A 22,920-nucleotide genomic window follows, 5' to 3' on the forward strand; every position below is an offset into this window, starting at 1 on the left:
AAACTTTGCCTCTCGTTTTGTCGTCAGCCTTCCTGCAGGTAATGTGTAAAGTCAGGCGAAATAAGTTCACGCAGCGACCTCTCTGGAGCATCAATCATCCTCCTCTCTCCGGCGTGAGACCTAGTCGGTCCTCCAGCCTCCGCAGCTCCGCCCCCGCACAAGAGGGCATGAGAACGGTCAGGCAGTCATCTGGATGACTTACTTTTTCTGGCAAGATGGCGGGAGACGAGGCATGTGTGACTTCGGGACAGCCACATCTTTCTCGCCAGGATCTCGCCACATTGGTAAGGCTTCCCTCTAGGTGGATTGGAGTGAGCTCAGGAGTGGGGATAACCTGGCCTCCGGGAGGCGTTGAGTCATGGCAATACCTGGCTGTCGGCAGCCTGGGTTAGGAAGGAGACGCGAGCCCGGGCTTTCTCAGGAGCGCTCTAGCAGGGCTGCGACTTGGGCATGGGGGTGTAGATGAGGTTGTGGGACCTGGAAACCCCGAAGGTTTCGGCTGGAAAGTCATAGTTTTAAGTGCCATTAAGGTATTTTCCTCTGAAGATCTGGAAAAAGAGTGTGTTAGCATCTTTAATTATGGGAAGGAACTGTTTACACTGTCCTTGGTGTTAATTCTCCTGAAGTTTGGGACTCCGGCCTTCCAAATCTTCTAGAGTTAGTGAAAATAATAGTCTCTTTTGTAAGTATAAAGGCCTTTTAGGACTTATTAGCCCTAAGATTATGACTCTGGAATAAAGAATGCCTTAACAAGAAAGATACTTTTCGGAAAGCAGTGGAGCGCTGAGTAGATGGTGGCAAGCTGTAGATACAGAACGTGAAATCTAAGTTCTGGTTTGTCTTTTGTTAGGTAGTTTAAACTAAAATGTTTCATTGCAGGACGTTGCCAGGTTGACTCCACTCTCGCACGAAGTTATCAGCAGACAAGCCACAATTAATATAGGTAAGCATAAATTATTGCATAGAGTGTTACCTTTCTGGAGGACTGACTTGGTCGCTTTTCCATGATGATTTTTGATTTCTTCACTTTCCGTTAACTGAATTATAGGAGGATTCGGATGTATAAGGAATAGATTTCGGCCCTTAAGAGCAAGCACCTGCTCGATTTCTTGGGAAACACAGTGCTCTCCATTAGAATGGGAAGGCATAGATATACGTAGAGGTATATGCATGTGTAGCAGAAGATTAAATAAGAGGTGAAAATGCTTTTTGTACAGGATTATTTTAAGAACAGTGCCCTTAACAGGGCTTGAAAAGTCTTATTTGATATCTAATCTATTATTAGAATAATCTTTTATTTATATTATTAGTTGACACTTTTGTAATTTTGAAGAGAACTTAATTGAGTATAAACCTCAGATATTTTAGCATCTGTATTGGCACTAAAACCTATTAAGTCTTATCTACAGTTATGAAAAAATTGTAAAACGTTGTATCATTCTTAACATGTATTTAATTTTTGTAATTAAACTGATGTTGTTTTCTAATTTTCATGGATTCCTTCTCTTTTTTCCCCCCGCTATGGGATTTTCATGTATGTTTACCTCAATCAAAATACACGGACGCGGGTTCGTGCCCCAGTCCGGGAAGATCCCACATGCCGTGGAGCGGCTAGGCCTGTGAGCCATGGCCGCTGAGCCTTCACGTCCGGAGACTGTGCTCCGCAATGGGAGAGGCCACAACAGTGAGAGGCCCGTGTACCACACACACACACACACACAAAAATAGTGGCAAGTTTCTAATTATACAAAATTTTGTGTTTTTCAATGAATGTTTATTTCAAGTGAACTACTCTTTTTGAGAGTAATAACAAGTTGAGTAGCTTATGTTACACTAAGTATGGTTTTTAAATAAAGTTTTCAGGTACATGGAAAGTTATTTTTGGTCATGTTTCAGAAAAAGTTTTGTGTTGAAAAGAATACATGGAGGTGGAAAATGAAATCACTGGTGCTTGTAGGTTGAAGTATTTACAATGAGTTATGCCTTTTGTTTTTCTAACTTTACTGAAATATTTGGTGTAATGGAATGCATGTAAATTAATTTTTTTTGGTTTTTATAGGTACAATTGGTCATGTTGCCCATGGAAAATCTACTGTTGTAAAAGCTATTTCTGGAGTTCACACTGTCAGATTCAAAAATGAACTAGAAAGAAATATTACAATCAAGCTTGGATATGCTAATGCCAAGGTACATAGTATACTGTGGAAGGACAAATCATTTTACTTGAATTTTTAGATATGCAAGTGACAAATTCAGTTTTTTCATTGAAACTTTTAGATTTACAAACTTGATGATGGAAGTTGTCCTCGACCAGAATGTTATAGATCTTGTGGAAGTAGTACACCTGATGAGTTTCCTACAGACATTCCAGGGACCAAAGGGAACTTTAAACTCGTCAGGTGATCATTTTTGTGTTAAACACACTTTTTTGTCTTGTGCTCATGGAACAAATTAATTGAGAATGTAAACAATGATTCAAACCTAAGCTTGATACAGATGCATTTTTGCCAAAACATTTTCTAGCTAAGAAATTTACAGTTTACAGTAGTCACTAATTACTTTTTTAAGTTTGTTGTTATGCACTTAAAGCTAGAAAAAGAAATTGAGAGGCCAGCTATTTAAATCTAAGCTAAAATATGTACATGTGGGTTCTATAAAGAATTACCAGAATAAAATAATTACATTTAGTGGGTTTTTTTTTTTTTCCAGGCTTCCTTTGTTTCTTTTTCTTCAGAGGAGACCAAAGACTTTCTTAATTATGTCTTTTTAATACTTTTGTCTGTCTCTATCCGTATTTGGAATGTTTTTGTGTGTCTTGATTCCTCAGAACGCTGACGTCCACCAACCAACACATGTAGGTATTAGAATTACCCAAAGAAGTTTTAGATCATAAGGATGTGAATATTCAATTTTTGAAAATGGTAACAGTTTTGAAAGCATAGTTATTTTTGTTCGTTGGACTGCCCTGAATTAGGCTGGCAATTTCACTTAGTCTTTCAAGACACTAGGAACCCTTGAGCAAATTTCTTTTTTGAATGACAATTTTCATTCTCATAACACAAATGTGGTTTCTTTAATGTTTTATTGTTTGTTTGTTTAAACAATTTGTTTTGCTTCACATGACTACAGTTTTACACTTTCTATGAAAACATCAAAAATCTCTTAAACTTTTTTCATACAAATTTTAAACACTAAAATTACTCAAAATCTATATTCTATGTTGCTGAATTTTTTTTTATTAAGATCAGGCTAGACCTAAAATTATTAATCGTTGCAAATGTAACACTTTCTTTCATTTTCCAACAGCTCTGCTCCATATGTTTTCATTTTTAATTTTGAAATAATTATAGTATAACAGGAAGTTGGAAAGATAACATAGAGGACCTACATGTCTTTAACTCATTTTGCCCTACTAGTTAATAGTACTATATCAAACAACAGTATAACATCAAAACAAAGAAATAACTGTTGATATAAAGTATGTATATGCATCTACCTTATTTTGTCACATTTCCATTCGTGTAACCACCAGTACTTTCTGGATAACAGATATTACACAAAGATCGCTCCATTCTCCCCCACTATTCTTAATGCCTGGGAAATACTAATTGTTATCTTAACTATAATTTTCTTATTTCAGAAATGTTGTATACATTAAATACAATATATTGCTTTTTGAAACTGACTTTTGCACTCATTACAATATTTTTGAGAGCTGTCCAGGTTTTTGAGCATGTCCGTAGTTCATTCTCTTTTTTTTTTTAATAGACTTTTTTAGAGAGTTTTAGATTGAAATCAGTATTGAGCAGAAGGTACAGAAGATTTCTCATCCTCAGTGTACAAACATAGCCTACCTCATTTTCAGCATTCCCTACCAGAGTGGTATATTTTTTACAGTTGATTCACCTGTTTTGACAAATCATTATGATCTAGAGTCCATGGTCTACGTTATGGTTCACTCTTGATGTTTTACATGCTGTGCATTTGCAAAAGTTTTTGACATGTATTCATTGTTATACTGTGATACAGAGTGGTTTTGCTGCCCTAAAAATCCTCTGTATCCTGTGTATTCATCTTTCCCTCCTTCGTAACCCCTGGCAACTACTGATTTTTTTAATTGTCTGCATAGTTTTCCCTTTTCCAGAATAGTAAATAGTTGGAAACATGCAGTATTTAGCTTTTTTAGATTGGCTTCTTTTACTTAATAGTATGCCTTTACTTTCCATATCAATTTGTAACTGGTAACTCATATCTTTATACCACTGAACAATATTTTGTTCCCTGGGTATATCACAGCATATGTATCCATTCAGCTACAAAAGGACACCTTGGTTGTTTTTAAGTTTTGACAGTTATGAATAAAGCTGCTATAAATCTGCATGCAGGTTTTTTTTGTATGTGGACATAGGTTTTCAACTGATTTGAGTAAATAAATACTAAGGAGTGTATTTGTTGGTGCAGATGGTAAAAGGATGTTTGATTTTGTGAGAAAGCACCAAACTCTTTCAAAATGGCTGTCCTATTTTGCATTCCCTCTACTAATGAATGAGAGTTGCTGTTTTTCCACATTTTGCAGCATTTGGTGGTGTCAGTATTAGGAATTTAAGCCATTCAAACAGTTTTTTATGTGTTTATTTTTTTAATTTGTATTTCTTTGATGACATGATGTGCAGTGTCTTTTCATGTGCTTAATTTCTGTCTGTATATCTTTAGTGGGGTTAGGTCTGTTCAGGTCTTGAACACATTTTTTAACCAGTTCTTATTTTGAGTTTTAAGGGTTATTTGTGTATTTTAGGTACTAGTTCGTTGTCAGATATGTCTTTTGCAGATATTTTCTCCCAGTTTGCTTTTCTTTTCATTCTTTTTTTTTTTTTTTTTTGTGGTACGCGAGCCTCTCACTGTTGTGGCCTCTCCCGTTGCGGAGCGCGCAGGCTCAGCGGCCATGGCTCACGGGCGCAGCCACTCCGCGGCATGTGGGATCCTCCCGGACTAGGGCACAAACCTGTGTCCCTTGCATCGGCAGGCAGACTCTCAACCACTGTGCCACCAGGGAAGCCCCTTTTCATTGTCTTGACAGTGTCTTCACAGAGCAGAAATTTCCTTTCCTTTTTTTTTTTTTAATTTTTTTTGGCCACAGCTTGCGGCATATGGGATCTTAGTTCCCTAACCAAGAATTGAACCCACACTCCCTGCGTTGGAAGCGCAGAGTTCTTAACCACTGGACCACAAGGGAATTCCCAGAAATTTCAAATTTTGAGATGCCCAGTTTATCAGTTCTTTTCTTTTGTGGTTTGGTATTGTGCCTGAAAAGTGATCACCTTATTCAAGGTTATCTGTGTTTTCTCATATGTTATTTTCTAGGAGTTTTATAGTTTTGTGATCCTTTTGAACTCATTTTTCTACCAGGGACAAGGTCTCTGCCTAGATGCATTTTTTTGCATGTAAATGTCCAGTTGGTAAGGCACCATTTGTTGAAAAGACTGTCTTTGCCCTTGTTCCATTTTGAGAGATCAGTTAACTCTATTAATGTGGATCTGTTTATTGGGTCTCTGTTCTGTTCCATTAATATGTTTAACTGTTTTTCAGATACTGCAGTTTCTTGATTACTGTACCTTTATACTAAGTCTTGAAGTGGCCTAGTGTCCTCTAACTTTGTTATTGTTGTTCAGTACTGTGTTGGCCTTTCTGAGACTTTCACCTCTGCATATAAACTTTAGAATCAGTTTATTGATATCCACAAAATGACTGACTGAGATTTTAATGGGGATTGCATTGAATCTGTAGATCAGTTTGAAAAGAACTGACATCTTAACAATGTAGAGTCTTCCTACCCATTAACATGGGATATCTGTCTGTTTATTTAGTTCTTTGGCTTCATTCATCAGAATTTTGTAGTTTTTGTCATATAGATCTTATACATATTTTCTCAGATTTATACCTAAGTATTTTATTTTTGGGGATGCTAATGTAAATGATTTGTGTTTTTAATTTCAAATTCCACTTGTTCATTGCTGCTATTTAGGAAAGTGATTAACTTTTATATATTAACCTCAAATCTATAGTCTTACCATAATTACTTATTAGTTTCAGGAGTTTTTTTTGTCTCCTTTAACAATTTTTCTACCTAGGCAGTCATGTCATCTGCAAACAAAGGCAGTTTTATTTCTTCATTTCTAATCTGTATACATTTTATTTCCTTTTCTTTTGTTTTTATTATACAAGCTGGGACTTCCATTACTGTGTTCAAAAGCATTGGTAGGGGCTTCCCTGGTGGTGCAGTGGTTGAGAGTCTGCCTGCCGATGCAGGGGACACAGGTTCGTGCCCCGGTCTGGGAAGATCCCACATGCCACGGAGCGGCTAGGCCTGTGAGCCATGGCCGCTGAGCCTGCGCATCCGGAGCCTGTGCTCCGCAACGGGAGAGGCCACAACAGTGAGAGGCCCGTGTACCGCAAAAAAAAAAAAAAGCATTGGTAAAAAGGGACATTTTTGCTTTTTCCTAATCTTAGTGGAGAGCATTGAGTTTCTCACCATTAAGTATGACATCAGCTGTAGGGTTTTTGTAGATACTCATTATCAGCTTGAGGAGATTAGCCTCTGTTCCTAATTTGGTGAGAGTTCATGAATGGGAGTTGGAGTTTGTCAGATGCTTTTTCTGCATTTATTTGATTATGTGATTTTTCTTTAACCCGTTGATGTGATGGCTTACATTAATTGATTTTCAGGTATTGAATCAGCCTTGTATACCTGAGTTAAAACCCACTTGGTTGTGGCATGTAATTCTTTTATCCATTGTTGGATTAGATTTGCTAATATTTTGTTGAAGATTTTTACATTTATGTTCATGAGAGATATTTTCCATTAGTTTTCCTTTCTTGTAATGTCTTTGTCTGGTTTAGGCATTGGGGTAAAGCTTGCCTCATAGAATCAGGAAATGTTTCATCTGCTTCTATCCTCTAAAGAGCAAGTAGGGTATTGGTGTAATATCTTCCTTAAATGTTTGGTAGAATTCACCCAGTGAACCCATTTAGGCCTGGTGTTTTCTGCTTGGGGAGGCTATTAATTGTTGATTGAACTTCTGTAATTGATATAAACCTATTCAGATTGCTCAAGTTGATATACAGGTTTAATGCAATCCCTATCAAAATCCTAGCAAGGTTTTTGTTTGCATAGATAAAATTATTTTAAGAAAAGATAATTAAAGGTTACAGATTGGAAAGAGAAAAAAATCTTGCTTCATAAGCAGGGTTGCAGGATACCAGGTCAACACACAAAAGTTGATTATATTTCTGTGTACCAGCAATGGACGTACACACAGCAAAATTTAAACTGCTGTACTTAAGTCTCAAAAAGATGAAATACTTAGATGGAAGACACAATCTCTTTAGAGGATAGAAGCAGAGGAAGTCTATGAGGAAAGCTTTACCCTATACCAAAAGCAGAAAAAGGCATTACAAGAAAGGAAAGCTATGGGAAAATATCTCCCATGAACATATATGCAAAAATCTGTGAAAATTACGAAGTCAAAGAAAATCTAAATAGATATACTCTGTTCGCACATTGGAAACTCCAGAGAATAAAATGCTAATTCTGTTTAAACTGATATACAGGTTTAATACAAGTTTTATCAAAGTGCCAGCAAGGGCTGGCTGATTAAAAGAGCTGAACTGTGTGAATCTTCTAATTCCCATTATTTCTCCTTAATATGTTACTTCTCCGCTTTTTATTTCCTTTCACTCACTAAGTCATTTGAGAGTTATGGCTTTGCAGGTAGTTGTAGTGTGTGTGTAAGGGAATATACATGTGTAGAGTTTTGATTAGTTTAACAGTGCACTGATGAAAAGAACATGTTAGAGCAATGTAAAGTAATCTACTTGAGAATAATTGTATATATTACCTAATTCCCAGTGTAGGGCTGGTTCCAAAAAGTAACAAGCAAGTTTTACAATTTTAATGTTTTGGCTTTTTTAATTCATCTTAATTATAGCTTTGTATGTTACTCTTATTTAATGTAACCTCTATTTTATTGATTTCTTCTGTATTTTCCTTTTGGATTTTGTAAAACAGAAGTTTAAGACCACAAGTTAGAAGAAAGGTCACATATTTCAAACACAAATAGAAGGGGCTTCAAAAGATTTGTATTCTGTGCTTGAACTTGAATGGCCTTAAATCTGTTTCAGCTTTAACAATAGAATTTTACTTGGGCAATAATTGCCCATTCTGGTGTAACTTATGTGACTCTAGTGCTTAACAGCTGCTGTTGAAGCTAGTATTCTTATTCAGTTCTGTAGTGTTAGAATACCTTTTGTTGTTGAAGATGTGAATGAAGTGTGCATGTGCATAGACTGTTGAATTCACTTTTGTGCCATTTTTGTAAATACAGTAGTTTTGCACAAAAACAAAAAAAGTTCCAGCAAGGTTTATTGTTGGTGTATATAAAGTTATTTTAAAATTTATTTGGAGAGATGAAATTAAATAGCTACAATTTTGGTAAAGAGTAAAATAGAAAGAGTTAGTCTGCCTGACTTCAAAGTGTATGTAGCTGTAGTAATCAAGACTAGGTATTGCTGGTGAAGGGAGACACAGATCAGTGGAACAGAGTTAGAAAACCCAGATATGGACCAACTCCAATATGTCCCAACTGATTTTTGACTAAGGTGCAGAAGCAGTTCAGCAGAGAACAGGCTTTTCAACAAACAGGTGATGGAACAATTAAAAATAATTCTAGTTTTAAATATAATGCCTTGCATTCAAAATGTACATTTTCTTTTGATGTTTGTGTGTACTCATACATTTTGAGTGCATGCTCGAAATATAGACACATTTGAGTATTAAATGGATCAGATAAAACCATAAAAACTTTTAAAAGAAAATGTAGGAAAATTTTTTGGACAAGGGACTTGCTCTGATGTTTTTAGATATGGCAAGGTACGGTCCATGAAAAAAATTAGTAAGTTGTTGTACATCAAAATTAAAAGATATTGCTCTGCAAAAGATCTGTTGGAAGGGTCAAAAGACATTCTACTGACCCAGAGATAATATTTGTGAACATGTCCAAAAGGGACTATAACATACAGCTTTCAACTTAACAGATGAAAATAAATAATCCCACTAGACAATGGTCTAAAGATTTGGATATTGTATTTGGTAGGCAAATAAACACATTTCTTATAATTCATTGTTTGGCTTTCAAATCAAGAATATTCCCAGTTTATTATTGTTATTAGTTTATTATTCCTATTTATACACTCTATAAAGTCAGTGTCTTTTTCACTTTGATTGGATTGGGAGTTATCCCAAGCTTATTACAGCCTTGTCTTTAGGTAAGTTATATCTGCATATAGTTAATTTTATCTGCTTTGGAACGTATCGTCAGTCATTTTAATTTCAAACGGGTAGTGTCATTTCAAAATTCTGGAAGCATCATGTTTTGTAGCCACTTTGCAGCAAGGTTAATTTCTTTCAAAGTGATTCAACTTTTAGAAGTCTGCAACTTGCATGTTTAAATGCTAGTTGATCTTAAAGCTGATTGTTATTTCTTGATTATTAGACATGTTTCCTTTGTTGACTGTCCTGGCCATGATATTTTGATGGCTACTATGCTGAATGGTGCAGCAGTGATGGATGCAGCTCTTCTGTTAATAGGTAAATAACATCAGAATTGGTTTGACAAATTAGTGTGGAGCTGATCCAGCATGGAATATTTAAAGGGGAAGAAGGGTCTCTAATGACCATAAATGAGAATAAACTGGTCATCCAAATTAGTATCCATGCCTGCTTGCCAGCAATCATGAAATACTAAGCAAGTTAAACTGGGGCTTATGTCTGGTGAAATTCTTAGAGTAGTGAGGGAAAAATATATATTTGTAAGACAACAGTGCATTTTCTTACTATCTTAGGATTTTTAATATAGTAGTATGAGGGGGTGGGGAGAAGGGTATTTTTCAAATATTTTTGAGCGCTCCACTGCAATATTGACATAATGGTGTTTTTTAGATGCACATTCATGTGAAATGCTGAAATCAAGAGGTGTGTGAAGGTTTTCAGAGCTGGGAAGTTTTTTGTGCTTTCTCTGTGAGCTGTCAAGAGATTTTATTACTGGAGACTACATGAATTTTAGGGTCAAGTGTAAAGTTAGAGAGCACTGTCTCCACACAAGACCGCTTTTGTTTCTGACACCCAATTGCAAATTCAGGGACTTCTGTAAATCATCCTTAAAATTTGATAATTTATTAGACTTAAAAAACTCACTGAAAGGTGTTTTACTCACAATCACAGTTTATTATAGGGAAAGGTGCAAAATTAAGGTCAGCCAAAGGAAGAGACACAAAGGGCAGAGGCCAGGAGGGTTACAAACATGAAACTTCCATTGTCCTCTGTGCGGAGGCAGAGATTACTCTCTTGGTATCATTATGTGACATTACACGTGAAATATTGCCAACAAGGAAGCTCACCTCAGTTTTGGTGTTCAGAGTTTTATTGAGGTTCCATTACATACATATGAGTGATTGATTGCCCATGTGGTTGATTTTAATCTTCAAATCAGCAGAGACCTCATGTCTTCAATCCCCATGGTTGGTGTTTCTGGCATGGCCAGCCTGTTTAAGGCTATCAAGTATAGCAGCCTCACTCTTAAGATTTGATGTAGTCTGCTCCTGCCCTGAATAAGGACACTTCTATCAGAGATGACATGGCTTATCTTCAAGAAGCCCAAAGGCAAGAACTAGACCTCTTTTGGGGCAAGGCCAAATGCTTTATTTTATAAGGCTATGCTTTTCAACAAGCATTCAGAATGGGTTTGGAACAAGGAGATGGGAGATGATCACTGGGGTACTAGACAAAACACAGTACTTTATAATACGTTGTTATTTTTGCAGGTAGTGTTTTTCCCTTTTGTTAAAATGAATAGCTGTGTTTGTTGTCTATTGCTATGTAACAGTGTACCTCAAAATGTAGTAAGTAGAAAAACATTTAATCACTATTTCTGTGGCTCAGGAGTTTTGCTGTCTCGGCTCAGGGTCTCATGAAGTTATAGCCATCTGTCAGCAGAATGCAGACTTGTTACCTCAAGACTTGTCTCGTGCTGGAGAGTACACTTTTTAAAGTTCAGTCATGCCTTGGTTTCTCCTCACGTGGGCCTCCATAAGCTTCCCATCTGTCCTAGTGATGGATCTTTGTTTGAGAGAAACAAAGAACTTCCAGGTTGGAAGCCAGGGTCTTTGTAACCTACTTTGAGAAGTGACGTTCCATCTCTTTTGCAGTGTTATCTTCATTAGATGTAGGTCATTAGATGCATCCCACATTTAAAGGGAAAGATTTCACAAGGGTGTGAATGCCAGACATGGGGATCATTGAGCCATTTTTGTGGTTGTCTACATTTGTGGTTGGTTAATTATTGTTCATAAGACTACATTAAGCAACTTTTCTACTCTTAACTATTCTGGAGCCAGAATATCCCAAAGACTACACAGAACCAGAGGGGCATGTGTTATGCCTGAGTAAAAAGCCTTTAGTGCAGTCTGAAAGAAGCCAAACTAGCTGATTCCAAGGATTGTGCATAGCACCACGAATAGGAGCCAAAAAACTGGGGAATCCAGAGCAGTCTGTCATTGAATTTAAATGTGCACACAAAGACACTTGACACTGGTGTCCAGGAATTTGCTTTAAGAATCCTAAAGTCTCTATTAGGTGAGAACTAATTCTTATTACTCATCTTTTTTGTGTTTTAATTCTTCATAATCAACTTAGCTGGTAATGAATCCTGTCCTCAACCTCAGACTTCTGAACACCTGGCTGCCATAGAAATTATGAAACTGAAGCATATTTTGATTCTACAAAACAAAATTGATTTGGTAAAAGAAAGTCAGGCTAAAGAACAGTATGAACAGATCCTTGCATTTGTACAAGGTAAGAAGCTGCAATTAATAAATGCATGAATCAAGTTTTAAGAATTTAATTATCAAAAATGAAGTGAATCTGTGGGTAGGTTACTGAGCCCTCTTTCTCTATACTACTTAAGGCGTTTGTTGCTTTTAGCCAGTTTATAGAAGCAGTGAAATTTGTTTCTGAGTTTGATGTGCTTAAAGCACATATTAGATAGAAAAGAAGTTATATTCTATGAAGGTTACCAGGTGGGCTTTTTTCAAATGGAAACACATTGCTTTTTTTTTTTTTAACTGTATAACAGATTGATTATTATAATAAAAATATGGAGTACTTCACATTTCCATGTCATCCTTGCATTGGAGCCATGTTAATATTGTCTGTATTATTCTAGTTTAGGTATATGTGCTGTCAAAGTGAGCACCAGTCTGATGTTTCTAAAATTCTTTCCCAGTGATAGTAAAATGAATGAAAGTGGCTTTTTTATATATGTTGGTGTGTTTTCGAATTATTTAGACTCTCATTGAGAATCTGTTTCCCAAACTGCAACTGACAATGCTTTCTTTAATCTTTAGTGTCCCTTTCTGTAAAACATATTGTTTTCATTTGGGGCAAGACACGATGCAAATTATTTTTTACGTTTGACTTCTCTTTTATTTGTTAGATAGGCTGGCTTTATTAGCCAGATTATGTGGTAAAGAAAAGGAAAAGTTGTGTCTATAAAAACTCATTTGGTCCATTCTGTTGACTTCTTGATTGACATTTAATTAGAGAGAAAAAACACTGTCATCTTTCTAAACAGGATGATAGCATGGCATATTTTGCTGACATCTGTATATCTATGTCTGGATATCCATGTAATAATCTTTAGTAGTCTATGGACAAATTCTGTAAAAATGACAAATTTGGATCTTTCTGAATTTTGTCATATAGGTACAGTAGCAGAAGGAGCTCCTATTATTCCAATTTCTGCTCAGCTGAAATATAATATTGAAGTTGTCTGTGAGTATATCGTTAATAAAATTCCAGTACCTCTAAGAGACTTTACTTCAGAGCCCCGACTTATTGGTAAGGACTTAACCTTTTGGCCTTTAACGGTTGACTCAGTCTTTATGCATTGTTGATTTGCTTTTAAGGACACAGAGGCAATAGTAAATTGAAGTCTTTATGTGCTTTTTTGAATTTTAAAATAGTATTGAGTTTATGAAAACCAAGGACAACATTCCATTTTGAACTCAGTGGAGTGAATGAAAGTTTATTAAGACAGATTGATTCTAAGATTGTATTGGTAGTGCTACATTGGTTGGGAACAGACTCCTGAATAAAATAGGAACATTAATTTTTTTATTATGTAATTGAGATTAGACTAATACAGTGTTCTTTATGTGGAGATAATGTTTTAGGCAGAAACAGGACATTAGAATTTCTGTACAAATGATTTCACCATACTTCTGGTGAAGATTTTCATGTTCCTTTTACCTTAAGCTTACAGTACCAAAACTGTAATTACATTAAGTTTGTGGTTCTTGCGCACAGTTTGTAGAAAACTTCAGCCTTTTGGGCACTCTTCTTGGCCTCCTGTGTGTTTTCTGGAGAATGTTCTTTTGAGTGATTCTGAAGCACACTGTTCGTTAAGTGTCACTGTTCTTTTTGTAAGTTACATAGTCCTAGAATTATTTTGTAGTTTTAAAACTAAATTTTTATTACGTAAGTTGTAATGTAAAAGTATATAAAAGAATTCAGTCCCACAGCACTGATAACATGTATATTTCCAAACCTCTTTTTGTTCATAAAGTCACATAAACATATGTGCATGTGTAGTCTATTTTTTTTTTAACATTTACTTATTTGGCTGTTCCAGGTCTTACTTGTGGCATGTGGGATCTTCATTGCAGCATGCAGGATCTTTAGCTGTAGCGTGTGGACTCTTAGTTGTGGCACATGTGGGATCTAGTTCCCTGAGGGATCAAACCTGGGCCCCCTGCATTGGGAGCACGGAGGCTTCGCCACTCCACCACCAGGGAAGTCCCTGTATAGTCTTTTTTAATGACTAAGATTGTACTCTGGAGATTAATTTCATAGCTAATTCTTTTTGTAATTGTATGTGAGGACCAATGTAATAGTTTGCTAGGGCTACCATAACAAAGTATCACATAATGGGTGGCTTAAACAATAGAAATTTATTTCCTCACAGTTATGGAGGCCAGAAGTCAGACATTAAGGTCCTGGCAGATTTGGTTTCTCCAGAAGCCTCTCCTTTTTGGCTTGCAGAGGGCCACATGATGGTTTTTCTCACATGATTTTTCCTCTTTGTGTGTGCATCCCTGGTACCTCTTTGTCCAAATTTCCTGCTTTTATAAGGACACCAGTCAGATTGGTTAGGGCCCCTCACTGATCTCATTTTACCTGAATTACCTCTTTAAACACCCTGTCTGCACATAGAGTCAGATTCTGAGGTACTGAGTCCAAGGGTTAGGGCTTCAGCATGAACTGTGGGGAAGGAGGCCATAATTCAGCCCAGAACAGTCATCCCTTCACTTAACTGTATACATAAAGAGTATTTATTTGTCTTTTCTTTTGTAACAGTCACATTAGACTCCAAAAGATAGATAAAGCTTAAACATGTCACTTAACTGATCGAGTTATTTTCATTTTTCCAATAGTTAAGAGCACGGTAAGCATTGGAATAATGATATTTCCCCACAAACTCAACTGTGAAGTGTAGATCTTAATTGGCTACTTTTGTAAAAAAAAAATAGTAAGTTAACTTAATAAACATCTAATTTAAATAACATGATGAGCCTTATGGTTTCTTTCCTTTCTTCCTTATCCCCTTCCCAGTTATTAGGTCCTTTGATGTCAACAAACCTGGCTGTGAAGTTGATGACCTTAAAGGTGGTGTGGCTGGTGGTAGTATTTTAAAAGGAGTATTAAAGGTGAACTTGATTTTGAACTCTTGTTATCTAGGGGGGAAAATATGGTAAAAACAAAATCTCAAAATTAACTTTAAAAACACTTACTGTTTTGTTTCCTGTTTTATGTTTTAAGTATGTCTTTAAAGCATATATATCTTTTAGGTAATTGCTAGATAATTTAGTGGTTATTGTGTTTGGCAATCTACCAGTTAGGACTCTTAACCATGTAAATGGTAACTGTGTTGCCCCACATATTTTGATTACTCACTTGCATGTTTCAGGTGGGCCAGGAGATAGAAGTCAGACCTGGTATTGTTTCCAAAGATAGTAAAGGAAAACTCATGTGCAAACCAATCTTTTCCAAAATTGTATCACTTTTCGCGGAACACAATGATCTTCAGTATGCTGCTCCAGGGGGTCTTATTGGTAAGGATTTCACTTACATTCTTTTGATAGTGGCTATTCATGTCACTTTGTGTGAAATGGATTATCTGAGAGTCTGTATCTCTGATTAGATATTTTAACTGAATATGAAGGAGTGGATGGGAGGTATACATGTAGTTGAATTGTTGATTATACATTATAAAATGATTTTTTATGTTTGTTGAAAAATACTTTTAGGGAATTCCCTGGCGGTCCAGTGGTTAGGACTGAATGCTTTCACTGCTGTGGTCCTGGGTTCAATCCCCAGTTGGGGAACTAAGTCCCACAAGTCGTGCATTGCCACAGGGTGGGGTGGGGAAAAGGGGATACTTTTATATATAAAGAATACATTTTAGTTTCATGAATAAGTTCAGTAACGAGGTTTTTATGATTTAATATTGAATATATTATTATACTCTTTTATTTACACTGTTCTTGGTTGCTTTTTATGTAAATTTTTACGAACAGAAGGTTGCCTATAAATTTGCCTGTTTTCTGTATATGATGTGGGTGCAGTTTTTTGTTTGGTTGGTGTTTTTGTTTGTTTAGGAATAGGGACATTCAGAGAACATTTTCTTGTAACTTTTTATTGCATCAATGTACAAACATAACTTGAAGTAAACATTACAAACTTCGTACTTTTCAATCTTTATTAAAACAATATCTTATTAAATGAAATTTCTTTTGAGGTAAGCAGATATCTCATTTACCTTTATAATTTTTTTCTTTATAATTTAAATCAAGAAGATTTTTTTTAGTCTTGAATTTCTAGCAACACTTTTTCCCATTCTTGTATTTTTAGATAAAGCAAGGATTTTAATTAGGAATTTTGGTTACGTAGCTGTTACATGGTATGAGTTAACAGGGTTAGAATTTGTAGAGACTTGTTGTACTGGTTTGACTAACTTTACAAACATTTTAAGAAAAAACAAGTTGGAATATGTAATGTTTATATCATGTATTAGGAGTTGGAACAAAAATTGACCCCACTTTGTGCCGGGCTGACAGAATGGTGGGGCAGGTGCTTGGTGCAGTTGGTGCTTTACCTGAGATCTTCACAGAATTGGAAATTTCCTATTTCCTACTTAGACGACTTCTTGGTGTACGCACAGAAGGAGACAAAAAAGCAGCAAAGGTAAATGAGACAAAGTATGATGTTTCAACCAGTTGTTTCATTGTCTTACACAGTGGAATTACAAACAAAGAAAAGGTGTATAATCTGGAAGTTTCTTTGTAGCAACCAGCCATAAACCAAGCCAGAGTTTTGTTTTGTTTTTTAATGGAAAAAAGTGTTTGTGGCACATATTACAAAGACTTAATATTTCTAGAATACACTTTTTTTTAAAAAGTAAGATTTTGTTGGCAAAGATACACAGAAATAAGCACTTAACCTTTTTTTGGAAAGTATAAATTTGTAACTTATTTAAGTGTGCAAACAGTGTCCCAGCAGTTTCATTTCAGAGTTATTTTAAACAGCAGTAGGAAAATGACATTTTAAAAGGAATGAGATCCATAATACATGTTTTGACATTAAAATACTGATGATATAATAAGCTTAGGGAGAGAAACAGGTGGCAAAAGAGTGATATAGAATTCTTATATTAACTTTTTAACACTGGGCTTTTTCTAGTAACTAAGTCTTCTTTGTATCTCTTTCTTGCTATCAGATTCTATTCTCCACGTTTTCTTTAGGCCTTAGGATTGGTTGATGAGTTGCTTAAAATTTTTACCTTTGTTTCTTGAAAGATTGAGTATCAATCCATACAGTACTCAAAATTCTGTATGTGTGATTGTAAAGTCCTTTTTATGTTAGGAAAAAACAATGGTCATGTGAAAGGAATTGTTCTGGATGTGAATTAAGTGCTTATAAAATTTACATGTCAATTTTTTGGAGTTCCTTTAATATTTATGTTTCTTACCCTCTGACTTAATGAAACTTGAAGCCCTTAAAAACACTGGTCTGAATTTTGACATGAGACTGTAAGTATAGACAACAGCAGTAGGCAGTGTAACAGTTAATAATTACGGTAGTAGGTGTTATCCAGTTTTATAGAGGCCAGGAAGTTTAAGTACCTAGTTAACATTACATGAATGGAATTAGGCCTTCAGAACCCACTATAAACTATGTGTTTTGTTATTCTTGTCTTGCTGCACTTTTCAAGAAATATTGAACTTCTTTTTTCTTTTTTTATTTAAATTAATTAATTAATTTGGTTGCACCGGGTCTTAGTTGTAGCAGCTGGGCTCCTTAGTTGCACCACTTGGGCTCCTTAGTTGTGATATGTGAACTCTTAGTTACGGCAGGCATGTGAGATCTAGTTTCCTGACCAGGGATGAAACCTGGCCTCCTGCATTAGGAGCAGGGAGTCTTATCCATTGCGCCACCAGGGAAGTCCCTGTACATTCCTTTTGCTGCAAGTCTCTTCAAAATTTTAAGAGTTTCATTGACTGATCTATGCTATACTAAGTAGCTTAGAATTAGACCTTGTGTATATTCAGTAAGTGCCAAATAACTAACATTTTGTTTTGTTTGGACACATATATAGTTCAAATCCCATTATAATGTAATTTGTGCAGAATTTTTTTCCTTCATAGTTTATTTCTAGGAGTATTTGGTAAATTCTCACTTCATTTTGGAAAGCCGTTCCTTTATTTAAGGATTTTTTTCTTAATTTATTTCCCTAGGTGCAAAAGCTATCTAAGAATGAAGTGCTTATGGTGAACATAGGATCCCTTTCAACAGGAGGAAGAGTTAGTGCAGTAAAGGCTGATTTGGGTAAAATAGTTCTCACTAATCCTGTGTGCACAGAAGTGGGAGAAAAAATAGCCCTTAGCCGAAGAGTTGAGAAACACTGGCGGTAAGTTTGTCAACTTGTCCACCTTTCATTCAAGAGCAACGGCACATTTTCTTCTGGTATATTAGTTCTTAATGATGTATAGGCACGCACAAACACATTTGTCCTTGAATTCAGTGGTTCTCATGGCTTTAATTCTCAGGTGTGTATTTGGATCACTAAAATCTATATTTCCAGCACTGATTTGTAAAGTTGCAGTTCACTTTTTTACTCCAGGTATTGCAACTGGCTTTCCTTTAATCTCAGACAGAATCTATATAAAATCAAACAATTCCGAATTAATATTTCCATTTTCTTTGACTTTTTATATATGTACACCATTCATATTATTACATGTGCACATACATAAGCATACACCTTAGTTTTTATGAACCACTGAGTAGGTTGCATAACCTGGAGTTCTTAATATTTCAGCGTGTATCTCTTAAGAGTAAGGATATTCTCTTATACAGCTAGTTCAAAACTTTTAATGTTGACAAAATACAAAAACCTGAACTCCTCATTCCAGTTTTGTCATCTGTCTCACCATTGTACTTCATTGAATTTTTCTTGCTTCACCCCAGGATCACATATTTCATTTCCTTTTCATGTTCCTATAGTCTCTCTAATATGGAACTTTTTTAAACGTTTTTGTCTGAACATGAATTGACATTTGAACAATACAAGCCAGTTAATTCATAGACTCTTCCTCAATTTGAATTTTGTCTTATTAGATTTAGGTTATTTATTATAAACCAAAATGCTATATAGTTTGTGTTATGTCTTTATCAGGAATCTCAAGGGCACAGAATATCTGGCTGCACCTAGATGGTGAGGTTAATTTTGTTCATACAGTCAAGACATCTGATTTTTCTTTTGTAAAGTTTCTCTTTTTATGCTTGGATTAATGAAGCCTATGACGAGAACCCTTAAGACTGCAGATAGCCTGCTTCTCGTCAAATTGCCTACCCCTTTGCCACTTGATTATTCTTGCTTGAATTGTGCTTTGTTCTGGAGATAGCATAACTCTGTGCTGCTTCTCTACATTTATCATTTGCCATTCCTCTTTTCCTGTTTATTGTTTACAGTGGGTTATGATCCGTTGCTGTTTGTTTTTATTTTGGTGCTCATAACCCACATTGGCCAGTGGGATTCTGTTCCGTTTCATTCTTTTTTTTTTTTTTTTTTTTTGCGGTACGTGGGCCTCTCACTGCTGTGGCCTCTCCCGTTGCGGAGTGCAGGCTCAGCAGCCATGGCTCATGGGCCCAGCCGCTCCGCAGCATGTGGGATCCTCCCAGACCAGGGCACAAACACATGTCGCCTGCATCGGCAGGCGTACTCTGTACTGCTGCGCCACCAGGGAAGCCCTCCGCTTCATTCTTGTGTTCGCTTGTGGGATCTTAGTTTCCCAACCAGAGATTGTATCTGGGCCCAGAGCAGTGAAAGTGCTGAGTCCCACAGGACCACCAGGAATTCCCTGTTCCTATGTTCTTATGACTTCACCCCATCATTTTTCCTTTGTGTATATTCTATAGATTTGTTGTTGTTGTTGTTGGATTACATAAAAAAACTTAAACACTAAAACATTTTATTCAAAACTGCTAACAGCTTAGCTTCAGTTACATACCGTACCTTACTCTTTTTAAATATTTATTCATGCACTTAATGCTATTGATGTGACAAATGAATTATATATTTGCATATTGTATTTATCATTACTTCTTAAATTTGTGTCATTTAGATTCTGTGCACCAGAATTAAATATACAGGTTTTTACATTTGTGTATTTCCCTTTACCAAGTGAGCATTATATTTTCATAGGTTTTTGTGTTGCTGTGTATTATCTTTTCAATTCAACTTTTGAAGGACTTATTTTAGCATTTCTTTAAAAGCAGGTATAGTGATAATGAATCACTCAGCTTTTATCTGTGGAAGGCTTCATTTCTTCATTTTGAAAGCAGTTTTTCAAGATAGTATCCTTGGTTGGTAGCTTTTTTCTTGTAACACTTTGAATATATCATGCCACTGTCCTTCAGCCTGCAAGTTATCTGCTAAGAAGTCTACTGATAATCTTAAGGAAGTTCCCTTATATGTACTGACTGTCTTTTCTCTTGCAGTTTTAAAAGTCTCTCATTGTCTTTGACTTGGACAGTTAGATCACAGTGTGTCTTGATACACTTCTCTTTGGGTTATCCTAGTTGGAGGGTTTTGAGCTTCTTATATATATTCATGAACTATTACAGTCATTATTTCTTCAAATAAACTCTCTGCCCCTCTATTCTTTTTTTGCTACTCCCATAATGCATGTGTTGGTTCTCTGGATGTCCCATAAGTACTTCAGTTGGTGTTTACTTTTCTTTGTTTTTTCTTTTGCTTCTCAGACTCAATAATTTCAGATGACCTATCTTCAAGATTTGTTGTCTGTTTGCTGATACTATTCCAATCTGCTGTTTTATTAATCTGTTGAGTATTTCAATTGTCCTTGCATTTTTCAGCTTCGGAACTTCTGTTTAGTTTTTTTTTCTCTTTATTTGTATAAACTCTCTGTTTAAATTCTCTTTTTGTTTGTGTATCATTTTCATTATATTTTTAGGTCTCTATTTCTCCTTTAGCTCTTTGGAAGTATTTAAGACAGTTGTTTTAAAGTCCTTCTCAAGTGGGTCCAAGGCCTATGCATCTTTAGGTTTAGTATCTAGGGATTTATTTTGTTCTCTTGCAGGGGCTTTGTTCATGTTTCCCTGTATCTTTGTATACCTGTGATCTTTTATTTAAAATGGGGCATTTGAAAGGAAGGAAAAGAAGCCATCTCTTACAGTCTTTGAAGACTGAAGGAAAAAATCTTCACTAATCAACCGAGTGTGACTGTTTATTGTCTTCTCAGGCCTTTCTGGGTGTGCATCTTCCCTGGAGCTGTGTTCTTTTGTCCAATATTTTCATGTAGACAACTGCTTTATATGTCTTAGTTTCTTCAAGTCTCACCCTTGCTTCTTCTGTGACCTCACTTTACTGTATTTCTCTGCTCATAATCCTTTGTTCCCCAGGCACCCTTAGTCTGCAGTCCTTCTGAAGCTTTTACTCACCTGGTCTCACACTGCCGCTTTCTGGAGTCTTCAACCTGATGATGCAACCATGCCACAGTTCTCCGGGTACTCAGAGTCAGACAAGACAGAAACTAGTCCCTTGAGCAACCCCCAGACAAACTAGACCTTGGAAAACAAGTTCTTTTCTTTCCCTTCTGTCCCATGGGAGGAACTGGGAATTGGTTGGGTTCCTCTTGGCTATGCTGCACTGGGTGAGCAAAATTACACAAATTTTTTTTCTATCTTGCGTGTGGCTTTTTTTGTTGTTGGGCATATGCTTGGCTGCTGCAGATCCACAAAAATACTTTTTCAGAATGTTAATTACTTGGTTCTATAGGAGAACAGATATCTGGAACCTTCAAGTTCCCCATTTTTGCTAACTTTCTTCTTCATTTATATTCTTTAGAATTGTATTTTTTACCCATGTTTAGGTGGGTTTTGTTCTAGAAAGTAAAGTTGTGGTATCAATCCAGTCTGGTTGTTGACTAGAGGGGCCTTTGATCCCTCTGCTATTGAGAGTAATCTGTTTATAGACTACCTATTCTAGTTCTTCACTTCTTTCTCTTATTTCCCTTTAAAGCCATTATGATCTGTTGAGATGCTGTGAAAGAGGCATTTTTCAAGGAAAAAAGAATTGATAATGAGTTGGGTTTCTTTTGTTGTTGTTTTTAATTTAAGTTGATGTGTTTTGTCTATTGGCATTGTTCATTGGGGGAACTGAGATGCTCGTTTGCTGATTCTGAATGGATAGGTATATTTTTTTAGAGAAACATGAGCATATGTGTGACAGAAACTTCTTGTTTGCTTTTCTTGTCATTCCTGATGGCGAAAATCCATGTGTAAGGTTCTAGGAATCTAAGAAGGTAACATACAGACTTTTTTTTAATAGAACATGTTATGGGAACAAGTTTGAATTTAGAGGAGAGTGTAGTAAAATTAGATATATCAACATTTTATAGTAATGCTAATGAAATGGATTTAAAATTCATGATTTCTTTTATTTTCATTTTTCAGTTTAATTGGTTGGGGTCAGATAAGAAGAGGAGTAACCATCAAGCCAACAGTAGATGATGATTGAAGATTATCAGTTAAATAATACATTTGGATGAAGTTAAAATTTCTCGTAGCAGCCTAGTGGTATAATTTCAGAGCAATACTGGGGATACAGTTCATTACATTAGTAGAAACCGTAAGGTTGTTTTTATTTTCTTCTGATAAAAATTAGCCTCTACTACTAAAATAAATAATTGTGTCTATAACAGATGTCAGAATTGGCATGTTGATGGATTTAATCCATATTTTAGCAGTACTTGATCATTAAACTGTTACATTTGTGCATCAATTCAGGTTTGAAATGAAACTGCTGTTACAACCAGCCTTTTCTATAGCATACATACATACCACTGACCCTGTTTGAAATAAAGTTTTTCTCTTATTTTTTCATGATTTGTCTATGAGTATTTCTGGGCCTGAAGGGTTGTTGTACCAGTCAAAACCTGAAGATACAGTCTCCTTCAAAACTAGGTTTCCTTTTTATGCCATATTTTATTTTGCTTTCTCTTTAAAATTTAGAACAATTTAGCTTCAAATTAAATTGTCCTTTTAGAGCATAGGTGCCCATTTACATGCACAAACCTTTCCCTCCCTTTACTGTGTTCCTAGACTGAAACATAGGAAGCTTAAACCAATTTTATGTTTTATCCTAACTGTTCAGTTTATATAATTATAACATGGATTCTAATACTAGTCTTTTGTTTTCTATCAAGTAGCAAGTATTTTTCTTTCTT

At 35.8% G+C, this 22,920-nt stretch overlaps 1 protein-coding gene and 1 non-coding gene across 3 annotated transcripts; one reads left to right on the forward strand and one right to left on the reverse strand.

Moving 5' to 3' along the window:
- The first annotated feature begins 182 nt into the window (after positions 1 to 182).
- On the forward strand, positions 183 to 22,568 carry LOC114906444 (eukaryotic translation initiation factor 2 subunit 3-like). 2 transcript variants are annotated; one of them, XM_029241246.1, is made up of 12 exons: positions 183 to 284; positions 880 to 943; positions 2,060 to 2,187; positions 2,278 to 2,399; positions 9,549 to 9,643; positions 11,747 to 11,905; positions 12,815 to 12,949; positions 14,723 to 14,817; positions 15,078 to 15,222; positions 16,185 to 16,354; positions 17,905 to 18,077; positions 22,148 to 22,568. In XM_029241246.1, exons 1-12 carry the CDS (start codon positions 216 to 218, stop codon positions 22,209 to 22,211), a joined length of 1,419 nt encoding a protein of 472 aa, XP_029097079.1. In that variant the 5' UTR covers positions 183 to 215; the 3' UTR covers positions 22,212 to 22,568. The 2 variants fall into 2 exon arrangements, with proteins under 2 accessions (XP_029097079.1, XP_029097080.1); XM_029241247.1 differs by having other exon boundaries at positions 12,815 to 12,883.
- LOC114906640 lies at positions 12,201 to 12,305 on the reverse strand. Its single transcript, XR_003796463.1, has one exon. It is a non-coding gene; the product is annotated as a U6 spliceosomal RNA (small nuclear RNA).
- Positions 22,569 to 22,920: the final 352 nt, after the last annotated feature.

This window comes from Monodon monoceros, unplaced genomic scaffold (genome assembly GCF_005190385.1).
Source record: "Monodon monoceros isolate NGI ecotype Baffin Bay Population unplaced genomic scaffold, NGI_Narwhal_1 Super_Scaffold_22, whole genome shotgun sequence".
Lineage (NCBI taxonomy): Eukaryota > Metazoa > Chordata > Mammalia > Artiodactyla > Monodontidae > Monodon > Monodon monoceros.